A 12,748-nucleotide genomic window follows, 5' to 3' on the forward strand; every position below is an offset into this window, starting at 1 on the left:
ATCAAAGAATATAAGACACCCACCCTAAACTCTCACGTACAACACAGCCACATAGCATCCATAAAACAAAACCAAAAAACACTCTATAGCCAACCACTGTTAAAAAGTGAGGGGAAATGAAAAGCACCACCAGTGCCCTGACAAAGCAACAGCATAGTGATTGCAGAAGGTTAATATATGCTCAAAGGGACCTAGGGAAATAGCCATGCCACACAGGAAGACAACCCCAGTCTTTGCCAGTATGACCAGGAGAAAAATTCTTCCTTGACCCTAAATCTGGCAATCAGTTGGACTCTGAGAAAAAGAACAAGACTCTCTGGACAGGTTCATCAAAGGTTTTTAAGTACCAGCAGGGACACTGGTGCACCCCACTCTAAACCTCTGGCTGTGACTAAAATCCAGCACTAGAGAAGCAGAGTGGGGAAAAAACCCTAAGTCAATAAAGCATCAGGTGGAGAAAGAGGGCAGGAATTCTACCTGGATCTCCCAGACCAGCAAATAACATGAAGCACTATTTCTAACCTAAGGAGGGTAACACAGTGGGTTTTTTTTACAGTCATTAGAGAAGTGTGGGGAATTCAAGGAACAGGAAAAATGTTTGCAACAAGGCAGTGGCTTACCTCAACTTCACAGTAACTAGAGCTCATAAGGAGGTAGCACATGATACAAAATGTTATACTCTGCCAAGCAACACAAGGTTGAATGGTTGACTGGCACACTGTATTTCCCTAGGTCCAAGACTTCTGGCACCCAGTTTTCTGACACACTGTGTCCTTCACCTTTTGCTGACCAGAGAAGTCAATATTTGATCTTGCCTATGAAATATAAATAGCACACTACATGCAGCAGAACAGGAAACGGGGAGAGAAGGTGAGAGGTTAGGTTGGAGGCTCTAAGCAGACCAGTGGTAATCAACCTATCTGGCTCTATGGGCTGGATAAGTGGCGCAGAGCCCATCCACAGACCAGATCCGGCATGTGGTGAGTCCATGGTTGCAATCACCAGCTAGTAAGCCAGTGTCTCTACCCAGACTATTTGAGTCTTAACATATGTAAACATTATATTAATAGTAGCAATGAGAAATTATAAGAATTATTATATATTGTTTCCTTTGTAAATACATCATAATGCCAGTCCCATGCAATTTCTGTGTATTTACTCCAGTGTTGGAGATCTGTTTGTTTGCCTGAATATAAAAAAAAAGGGGGGTAAAAAAAAAAAAAAAAAAGTTTCTGGCACACAAGGTTGCAAAAGAATACTGTCAGCAAATGACAACAGAGCAAAACAACGCTATTATCCTCCCGAGTCTGCATTCACAGTCCAGCAGCTCCAGTCTCTGGATACTCATAGCTTTCTCAGATCAAATTAGCAAGAATGTGGTCATGTCTATTACATGCTAGATTCGCCTCCGTTTTACAGAGGCTGATTAGCAAAGCTGCAAAAGGCAGACTATGGAGTTGTTTGAGGGGAAGGAAGAGTCTGGGGGAGAGACAAAGAAATAGGCAGCATGATACTCTGAGTCTAAGGAACAGAGTAACAGAAACACTCTCCCTTTCCAGAAATCTTGGGTCCTTTCCTTTTCAGCAGCTAGGAGGTTTGCATTTTTAAATACAGAAAACTACTGAAAAAGTGTGGGACAGAGCAAAGGAAGAGCAGCTTGGTGGAAGTTCAGCAGCTAACAGGGGTGATGGTCACTGACTCTTCTTATCAAGGTGTTGTCCCCAGCTGCTGCTAGTGGCTCACAACTGGGAGATCTCTATTTGTTTGACAGGTTAAGCTTTCATCCCTCAAATGCATAGTAAATGTTGCAAGTCCAGAGAAAGGTAAGGTGGCTGTTAGTCTGAAATCGGGCCAAAAGCAGAGAGCAATGAAAATGGTTAGGAGGCTAGGGCACACAACTTATGAGGACAGGCTGAGGGAACTGGATTTATTTAGTTTAGAGAAGAGAAGACAGAGAGGATTTAATAGCAGCCCTCAACTATCTGAAGGGGGGTTCAAAAGAGGATGGAGCTAAACCAGTCTCCATGGTGTCAGATGACAGAACAAGGAGCAATGGTCTCAGGTTGCAGCAAGAGAAGTTTAGGTTGGATATAAGGAAAACTGTCTCACTAGAAGGGTAATTAAGCAGTTACCCAGAGAGCAGTGGTGACATGTAAGGGGTGCATGGGGGTGCACATGCACCCCCTGAGAGCCCCAATGCACCCCCTGACCAGCCACGCTCCCCGAATAGGCGATGGGCAGGGGGGGCAGGCAGGAGCACCAGTGCCCCCCCTGCGAGCACTGGCCAGGGAGTGGGAGGTGCTGAATGAAGCTCTGTGGCCACTTCCTGGTCAGTGTGATCAGCAGCGGGGGACCTCCCGCAGTCGGTGAGATTGGCCACGCAGGGACCCCCCTGCTTGCTGACTGGTTGCTGGGGGGGCATATGGCCCCCTGGACTAAGGTGGCACCAGCCTCCGATGCCAGAGAGGTGGTGAAATCTTCATCCTTGGAGGTTTTTAAGACCCGGCTATTCAAAGCCTTGGCTGGGATGATCCAGCTGGGGATGGTCCTGATTTGAGCTGGGGGTTGGACTAGATGATCTCCTGAGGTCCCTTCCAACCCTCATTTTCTATGATTCTATGAAAGCACAGTAGAGTTGCACCTTGTGGGAAACTGAATGAGAGATGCAGGAGCTTTTGTAAGCAGAAGCTCACTTCATCTGTTGCTCACAGAAGTTCATGCATCTCAAGTCCAGGTTAAAGCGGATGCAGCCAAAGTGGACACACCAAAACTGCAATAAACATCTTCCAAAAATGGAGCAAATTACTGAACAGCTGAAGACAACCCTTTTGCTTTTTACCTGAGGAAGAGGCAGCACAGCATTACAAGGCAAAAAGTATTAAAAGGTGTAATGCTATGAGGAAGGATGCAGAAGCAATGTTCCAGTTACTGTATTGGTTAAGCAAAGTTAAGTGCTAATTATGTCGTCTTAGTTTATTTACTGGGTTCTGTTCCCAGCTCTACCAGTAGCTACCATACCTAAATGGCCCCGAACAAGCTACTTTCTGTTCCTCAGTTTCCCCATATGTGAAATGGGTATAATAAGTTGCACCTCACATGTAAAGCACTTGAAAATCTAGTGATGAAAAGTTTCATAGCATTATTATTTACTTCAGAAAGCTAGGTATTTTCCAATACTAATACTATAATACACTGCTTGTTAATGTAACGGGTATCCTGTAGAGTAAGCCAGGACACACAGATTACTTCAAAGTTTTGCTTTTGGTAAATACACTCTGTAAATTGGGGGGGGGGGGGGGAGTTGAAAATTCTGGATTTTTTTTAATTTATGGAAACAGAAAAAAACTCCAAAAAGGGGCCAACAAAAAATGATATTTTAGGAAAATGAAGCAAAAAGGATTTGATTCCTGTTAAAAATAGAGAACAGCAACATGATAGTCCACAGAAAAAAAGGAAAAGTTGATTATTATACAGAAGTGTACTTTTCTAAATTCATTTTAGCAGTGGTATTTTAACCAAAATAAGTCTTCTTTTAAGAGACCCTAGCCTAGTAAGACAAGTTTCCTCCAAAGATGTAATTTCTCTGACAGGAAGAAATTATAAATGAAGAATCACAGCAGAGTCTTTTTAACTTAGACAGAAGGGAAGCAGACAGTTCACAGACACTTAGTCCATCACAATATACCGTGTCATAATATGAGCTTGATTCTTCCCAAGTTATTAACAAACCACAATGTAATAGACAGCAACAGTATTGTACCCGTGGGACACATTATTTAGCTCTGCCTCTACAACTAAATACTATATATCTAAACCAAAATTTGTGTGCGCCTGTTTTTTAAAGAACATTTAGCCAAGATAAGTCAAAGAAAACAGGCTGCATCAAAGATATAGTTACAAAGTATAGAAATTCTGTTCAATAGCACAGCTTTTTCATAAAGGTCTGATAATACTGAACTTCTGTCTGATCTTAAATCACAGAGTTAAAGAATCACTGTACAGAGATGTATTCTCAAAATGATTTTCAAACTAAAACTATTCTGGAAACCAATCATCATTTTCTGTTATCAAAAATATGGAGAAGGATAAAAGAAAAATTCTGAATCCCACAGACTCGCATCCTAACATCCCACCAAAATTACACACGACCTATTAGAGAAATTCATCAAATACAGAGGTACAGGAAAACTTAGAAAGGCCATTAATTAAGCCTTTAGTAATTAAGACACAGAATATGTGATATGCTTATAATTCCTTTGTATGTGGACAGTCACTAATACTAGAACATTTTTACTCAAATTCCATTTTCAATGGTCACTTAAAGCCAGCTTGGCTCTGAAGTATCCAAAAGTCACCTTTAAAAATACAGGAATGTGAGCTTAGCAGCGTACACTGGGGGTGGATGAGTGCACATGTACCTAAGGCACGGGTTTGTGCACTAACTAGGTGGGTGTAGGTGTGTCCAGAGCAAAGACATGTGTACTTTCTTGCATGCACTGGAGAGGGAGATGTGCATGTACCCAGTCCAGAAGTGTGCACCCCCAGATCAGTGCACTGGGGAGGTAGGTGTCCAGTGCAGTGGTGTGTGCTCAGATCCATGCACTGGAGCTAGGGTAGGTGTGTGTGTGTGTGTGTGTGTGTGTGTCCATCCAGTGTAGAGGTGTGTGCTTCCAGGTGTGTATACTGAGCAGGTGGGTGTGCACCCAGCTCCATGTGCTGGGGTGGAGGGAAGGGGAGAGGAGAGGTTTGCAAGTATCTAATGCAGACGTGTTTGATCGCAGATGTGTGCACTGAGCAAAGGGGAGGTAGGGGTGTGTGCACCCAATGGAGGCATGTGCATCTAGATTCATGTACCAGGGGAGAAGGCTACATGTGTACCCTGAGCAGAGCTGTGTGCACCAAGATCCATGGGTGGGGAGCAGGGAAAGAGGTGCATGTGTAGCGAGCCCAGGTATATGTGCCGAGCAGGTGGGTCCATGGATACTGGAGAAGTGGAGGGGAAAGGTGTGTGTGTATCTAGTGCAGAGGCATGTAAGCACAGGTGTGTGCACTGAGCACTGGGGCAGGTAGGCGTGTGTGTGCACCCAGTGGAGGCATGTGCACCTAGATGGCAGGCACCAGGGAGAAGGCTGCATGTGTACCCAGTGCAGAGGCATGTGTGCACTGAGAAGCGGGGTGAGTGTGCCTGTAGCTAGGGCAGAGGCATGCATTCCCAGGTGTGTACAGGGAGTAGGTGGGCACATGCCTCCCCAGTGCAGATGGGGGAAAGGGGGCAGGTGTGCGCACTCGGGGGGCCAGCATGCAGGTGTGCCCAGCCCAGAGCCATGCACGGGGGAGGCAGGCAGGTGCACGCATCCCAGGTGCTTGTGACAAGGCGGTGTGGTGAGGTGTGCTGCGTGCCCCGCGCGCCCTGCCCTGCCGTCCGCAACCCGGGCAGGGCCCGCGCTTACCGCCGCCTGCTGGAAGGCGCCCTTGGTGTAGGTGCCGCCGCCGCGGTAGGCGATAGCGGGGATCTCGTGGCCGAGTAGGGCGCACTTGTGCTGGCGCGGCCGGCGGCGGGAGATGTAGTCCACGCGCGCCGCCACGTTGGCGCGGGACGAGAAGGGCACGATAGCGACGCGCGTGGCGGCCGGCACGACGGGGAAGGCGGACAGCAGCTTGCGCACGAAACGCAGCTCGGCCTGGAAGTTGGCGGCGCCCACGCTGGACGACTCGTCCACCAGGAAGAGCAGCTCCAGCCGCCCGCTGCGCTCCCGCAGCCGCCGCACCTGGCGCCGGAAGGCGCGGCCCAGCTGCTCCACGCGCCCGCCGCCCGTGCCGTCCGGGGGCAGCGCCGCCGCCCAGGGGCCCGCCGCCTGCGCCCCGGCCCCCGCCAGGGCCAGCGCCCCGCACCCGCACAGCGCCAGCAGCGCCCACATGCTCCCGCTCGCCTCGCTTCGCCTCGGAAGTGCTGCCGGCGCAGGCTAAGAGCGCGCCTCGCCCTGCCCCGGGCCGCGCTGAGTGGATGGCGGGGCCGCCCCTGCCCCTGCCCCGGGAACCGCCCCGGGAGCCCCTGATGGATCCCAGATGTCTGGCGGCGGCGGCGGCGGCGGGAGGGAGGGAGGGAGGGAGGAGGCGTGTGCGCGGGGCGAGGGGTCCGGATACCAGGCGTGCCGGGATAATTGGAAACACGTCGTGGAGGGATCAGCGCCCGCGGGGGGCGGGACTGCGTGTGTGTCTGGGTCGGGGAAGCAGCTCACCACCCCCTCCTCCAGCTCTGGTCAGTAATGCTCCCCCGACCCTTCCAGCATCAGCAGCGGGGGGTGAGTGTACCTGTGTGGTGTGGATACGTGTGTGTAGGGGAAGGAGTTCACCCCCCCCCCCCATTCTTGTCAGAAATGCTCCCCTCTCCCCTTCCAGAACCAGCAACTCTGTGTGTGTGTGTGTGTGTGTGTGTGTGTGTGTGTGTGTGTGTGTGTGTAGAAATGCCCCCTGCCCCCCCCCCCCCCAGTTTGGTCAGAAATGCTTCCCCTTCCCCTCCAGATCAGCAAGTGTGTGTGTGTGTGTACCTGGTGGTGTATACGTGTGTGTAGGGGAAGGTGTTCACCCTTCCCCCCAATTCTGGTCAGAAATGCTTCCCTTTCCCCTTCCAGGTGTGCATGTGTGTGAGTTCACCCCTGCCCGCATTCATCGGAAATGCTCCCCCTCCCCTTCCAGAATCCACAAGCAGCGCAAGCCCTGCTGTTACTTCCAGCAAGGAAGCCACCTCTTGCCTGTATTTTGAGATGTGTTAAACAACTTGGGATTCATTTCCTCTTTTTGTTTGGAAAGAAGCGTGTGCCCCAGGCTAGACGCTGCTCTGGGATCTTTCCCCAGTGCCTGGCTCTGCCGCAGACTCTCCCAGTGACCTGAAGCAAAGTTGGTTCACTTCTCTGTGCCTCGGCTTCCCCAGCCTCCAGTATGGAACCAGTTCCGATCCCACTAGTGGTTGAGGTGTACTCTGCCAGTCAGTGGGCATGTCTACATGTTCACTAATGTGCTTTTGATACAGTGCATTTAGTTTAGTACTTCCTTAATAAAGCACTAACTAAATGCACAGTACCTGAAGTTACTGCTCAGTAGTGCCAACACACAGTTACTTAGGGACGCTTGCTGCACATTAGCCTAACAGTATTGCACAGTAGGCTATTAGCACGGTTTTTGCTGTGACATGCTACTACACGTCTTGTGTAGATGCACCTAATGTTCCCAAAGATACATTAACATAATGGGCCAGATCCTCACTGGAAAAGGATGTGGTTATTTATTGGGAGAGTTGGTTGGCAACTCAGAATTGGAAGTGTGTAATGAGATTCAGACAAACAGACTGGGAAAATGTATCAATACCTAGACAGCAGAAGTATAAGATATCTTTTGTTAATCCGTTTAAGTCAACACAGAGGACCAAGGGACCAGTATAAAGCCACTAGTTGTGTTCAGTTCTCCACCTTGGTCTTTCTCTAGAACGGGTTGTGAGAAAGATACTCCCTGTCTGGAGCTCCTGTCTCCATCCAAGCCCTTCTCTGTTTCCTTCTGTTTTATGCTTTGGATCACTTCTTGGCAAAAGATGATATTTTTCATCTTACTGACACAGTATCATCCCTCCCTTCCCATCTAATCATTTTCCAGTTCAACCAGAACCTTACTCAACTCAAAACAACTGCTGAACTCTTCCCCTGCAGGAAGGAGCTCAGACCCTTCATTTATTTCACAGCTAAGTTGCCTTCAACAGGGCTTACGTTTGACTTTTCTGGTCCCTTGCTTCAGCTCCTGCTTTCTCATACCATTCAGTTCTCAGCAATCAGTTCTCCTGGGGCAAGTTTAAAGGATGATGAACTATTTGGTGGTCTCTATCAAAGGCAGCACTCTACATTCTAGCCTTCCTCCCTGGCATCTCTACTTATGGATAATTGATGCCAACAACACTCCCAGTTACAGTCAGAAAACAAACTCAATTGCAAATAGCCAGAGTTACTATAATGACAGAGGTTATCACTTGATTAGGCAAAAAACAAACTGTGTTGGGAATGAAAGGGATACAAACATGTATCTATCTATTATTTTCACATCTATACAATCATTTTCAGCCCAGAATGGTTCACAAATGTATAGCTTTGTTACAGAAAGGCAGCCACTTCTGGAGCCAATTGTCAAGTGGTACACTATACCATCATGAAGAGAAGCATTGTTTTTGTTTGGAAATATAAGTTGCAGATCTACTGCATTGGTTAAGCTGTGATGATAAAGTAATGTAGGTATACAGCATTGTATAGGCTCCATCCACAGACCCTAAGCAGCCATGTCAGGCTTACAGAAAGCTGCTTTAGAGGGGCAGCTAAGGATTGCTTCTGACATAATTTCTCAAGTGACAGAGCTGATTCTATATTACCTAAACCCAGCTCCACTCCAAAGGGGCAGCAAAAGACCATGGTTTATACCAGCCTAACTGAACTTGTATTTGGCCCAGGTGTCCTGTTGGCACAGCAGTCAGCATAACTTAGTTTTAGAGCATCCTTAGGGCTGTTCTGGAACAGGGACCTTGGGCAACTATGAATTGGAAGAACAGGGAAAAAAGCAGTTGAGGAGATCTCTGGGTGCATCTACATATGCAAATGCTGCTGGATGGGTTTACTCCAAAGTAATTTACCTCCAGAGTAAACCCACCCCAGGCAGGCATCTACACATGCACACATTTGGGAGCAGATTTGCTCCCACCCTGCTCTGCCCCCCTGCAGCAGCAGCTGCGGGGCGGGGAGGAGAGCTCCAAGCTCCCCCTGGGTGCTAGCCCAGTGGCTGGCAGGAAGCGCAGGGCCAAGAGACAGCTGTCTCCTGGCAGGGGCTGACAGATTGCTCCCTGACCCACCCCAGAGCTGCCTGCTGCCAGGGCAGGCTCCAGTGGTGGAGCCCAGGCAGGGGCAATACCCCCTGCCCTGGCAGCAGGGGCCTCCTAGCCCCAGATCCCAGACTGGGAGGAGACTTGGAAAGCTGTCAGGGAGGCTGACATGGTCCCCACCTGGGCTCTGGTGGGGGAACCTGCCCCAGCAGCAGACAGCTCCCAGGGGCAGGAAGCAAATTTCCCAGGCCTTGCACCATGATTGCAGAGGCAGGACGAGGAGCTCCCAACTGGTGGAGCATGGGGACATTGTCCCCACCCTGGCTCCGGTAGCAGAGCCCGCCCCAGCAGCAGGTAGCTCCTGAGTGCAGGGAGCAATCTCCCACCCCCTGTTACCCAGCTGACAAAGAGCGAATTTGCTCCTGGTTGGCTGACTTATGACTTACATATGACATATGGCTGCATCTACACAGGACACTGACTGCGCATTTGTTACTGCACAGTCATATAGTACTTGCATATACAAATTACAAAATGACTGCACAGTAACCAGAGTTACTATGCAGAAATATTGCTGAATGGCCTTTTGGTGATGCTGACTGTTCATTTCTACTGCACAGCAGCATCGCAGCACAGTTCGTGCCATGCAGTGCTACTGCAGAGTAATAATGAGCTACTGAGCAGTCAGCCTCATGTAGATGTGGCCACTGTGCAGAAATTACTTGGCATTTAATTTGTTACGTGCATCTGCAGGGAGCAAATTAACTGCCAAGTAGAGGAAATTACTGTGCACTAAGGGTCTGCATGCATAAAGGGTGAATCTTACTATACAGTAATTTGCTCTATTGTGCAGTAAAGCATCTCGTGTAGACACGTCCTCAGCAGAGCTGAGGAAGCATCTCTTTTGACTATCATAGTTCTCAATTTATTCCCTGCAGAATAAGGAATTATTTAAGAAGATAATTTCATGTTCTTGGATGAGTTTACAGGTTTAGAGTTAAAAAAAACTACAGTATTTTACAAGGACCATCCTTGCTCTCAGTACCTAAGAAAATCTGCTACATATGTTTCAGTGAAGAGGAAAAAACGATAGATATTGGTTCAGTTACTGTTGGGCAGTTATAATATTTTTTTGCTGCCCCTGTCAGAGTGGGAGTCAGCAATACAAGATTTTAACTCTGGAAACACAGCAGTTTAGTTTAATCTCAGTTCTGATGAAGTTGTTGAGAAGCTGAAATTCTAAAAGACAGTTATATATTAGATTCCCTGGACATATGGTATTTGTGAAAAATCATATTCTGCTTCATGGCCAACTGAACAAACAGTCTAGTCCTATGGTCATTATATCTTGAAAGTGGTTATCAGACAAGGTCAAAACCCAGGAGTATGTAACACTGAGAAGAATGAAGGTAGGTCCAAGAAAATTAGGACAGTTTGGAAGGGTTATTTTTTAAATGGTAGATAATATAAAAGATGATGAAAAGCAGGAATGATCTGTAACCACTTACATTAAAAAAGGGAATTAGGCACATCATACACACAAAGAATAGATTAACTCCCATTAATGTCAGTGGGGGTTATGTGGATTTATCCAAAGAACAGAAACATCAAAAAAAAAGAAGAAAGAAATAGTACAACAGTACAGTCAACCACTACACTAAACAGCAACCCATTACCTAATAAATTAATCTCAAACTTAATATCATGTATTAATGAAACCAGAATATCAGAGAGTCATAACAGCCATATGTGTTCTCATAAAATTGATACTATCATACATATGTACAGTCCCTTTTATCATGCAGGGTCCCAAGGCATTTTAGAGAAGTACTTTACAAAGAAATGCAGCCATGCTTGCATTCACACTTGGCACCTTTTTAACAATGCACCACAACACTACACGACACTTATGTCCATGTAATAAAGAAGAATATTGATCCTTGAATAGGAGGAGGAGGAAGGAAGAGAACTGAGGTATGTAGAATATAATTATTCAAAATTCAGAATAAGGGGATTAAACAGCTCTATTCTCACCAGAAGTGTTGTGGGAATATTAGGACATTAAGCAGCCCAAACACTGGTTTTAGCTCTCTTCTTAAAAAACAGCCTTCAGCAGTGCAATGCTCCCTACACCACAAAGGGCATTAGTTTAGTTCTAAATTAAGAATAGGGGTGCTCAATCCCCGGCCCATGGGGCTCCCCACAAGTCCAAAAACAGGCAGCAGGGGGAGCAGTGGTAGCATTACTTACTGCTCCCTTGTTACCAAGTTACCAGCAAAAGAGAGAGGGAGCCTGGTGGGCTGGATAGTGTGGCCCTGTATACAGATCAAGTGCTCAGGGTCAATTTAGGCACACAGAACCTGATCCCAGCATTTGAGAACAGGTTGAGGGGACACAGGACCCAATCCGAGTACACAGGGCTGGGTGGGGGTAGCATGGAGTCAGATCCAGGTGTACAGGGTTGGGCAGGGTGTGGCACAGGTCTAGGGGCCCAGTTGGACCTGCTGAGGCCATTGGGGCCCAATCTGGACACCCAGTACTGGGCAGAGGCACTGCAAAACTCAATCCTGGCGCACAGGGCCAATCTGGCCTGAGGACCAGGACCAGCCCCATACCACTTATCTTGGCCTGCGTCTCCAAAAAGTTGAGCACTACTGGAATAGAATGACACCTACAAGGAATCACTGGCCCCTCTTGCCTATCTCATGTTCCTTCAACTAGTCCTTTCCAGCTAGACCCACTCAGCTTAGTTTACTTCTATCTACTCATGGCTAAAAGCAGTATGGCTATACAATTACATTTTTGAATGGTAGAAACTGAAAAGGTTTGGATTTAGCAAATGACATCCTTTAGGCTAACAGTCTCTCTTCACTAGCCTAAAGAGAAAAATCATATTGCAGTCAATTGCATCAGTGCAAGAGGCAGGGATGTAGTTCAACATGTAAATAGAGCTGGTTGGAAAACAATTTTTGAGCCTGAAAAGAAAAATATAAAAACTCCAAGATTTTTAGTTTTCATTAAAACCAGACTTTTCTCATGGAAGTTTCTATTTTGATGGCAAACCTCTTCTTCTCCCCCCCCAAAACAAAAAAAATCATTCAGCATGACGTCTGTATTTGTAAATCTTCCCCCTGTCAGGTGCATAGGCTCTCCACTTTCAATTATCTCCTCCCTGCCGTTTTCATGAGTTTGAGGTCTGGGGTTACACTGACCAGGAGAAGAAGGGGAAGTGGAAAGCATACTGAGGCTGCCCCTCTGGGAGCACCCACACAGGTCAAAATGGGGCTCTGCCTTGCGTGATGGGATTGCTCATATTTAGTGTTGCTGCTGGTAACAGACTCCCCAGAGGAATTTGCATCATTCCCACCCACTCTACTCCAGCTAGTGTGCAACAATAGAAACTAGAGTCAGTAGACACCAGCCTCTGCCTTGTGGCAGGAGAATAGCATTTTGTAATTCTGACCCAGGTCAGGAAGTTAAAAGCAGGACTCTCAGCATTTGTACTATTGCATAGCTGCACTTCTGACTGCCTAATATAATCCAACTTTGCAGGTCGATCAGTTCACTGCCACCTCAAAGTCATATGTTAATTTAGTATTACTTAGTCTCTCTTGCTTATTAAATAAAGGGGAATCTCCACCCAAAATTGAGATCTATTCTACAAGATAAGCAAGCCAAACAGTATCACCCTTTAACCAAATAATTCAGATTTAAAACTGGTGAATAAAATGTGGTTTAGCACTCTTCTACAAACTTCTACCACAAGACTTGGGCATCTAGAATCTGGAACACACTTCCAGCAGAGGTGCTGCAGTCACCATCCCTAGCCGTGTTCAAGAGGAGGCTGGACAAGCACCTTGTTGAGCTCCTTCAAGCCCAATTACCTCCTGCCCATGG

The 12,748-nt window shown here is 47.3% G+C and overlaps 1 protein-coding gene across 4 annotated transcripts in view; it reads right to left on the reverse strand.

Annotated features, from left to right (window-relative positions):
* SVEP1 (sushi, von Willebrand factor type A, EGF and pentraxin domain containing 1) overlaps positions 1-6,039 on the reverse strand; it is a 182,694-nt gene extending 176,655 nt beyond the window's left edge. For 3 of the 4 annotated variants that reach the window (XM_059724630.1, XM_059724629.1, XM_019490659.2), the window contains exon 1: positions 5,451-6,038. In XM_059724630.1, the coding sequence (XP_059580613.1) occupies positions 5,451-5,918 (468 nt within the window). In that variant the 5' untranslated portion in view covers positions 5,919-6,038. Of the gene's footprint in view, positions 1-5,450 lie in introns of all 4 variants that reach the window. The other variant, XM_059724628.1, reaches the window with a different exon arrangement.
* Between the last annotated feature and the right edge of the window lie 6,709 nt (positions 6,040-12,748).

This window comes from Alligator mississippiensis, chromosome 3 (genome assembly GCF_030867095.1).
Source record: "Alligator mississippiensis isolate rAllMis1 chromosome 3, rAllMis1, whole genome shotgun sequence".
NCBI classification, from domain to species: Eukaryota; Metazoa; Chordata; order Crocodylia; family Alligatoridae; genus Alligator; species Alligator mississippiensis.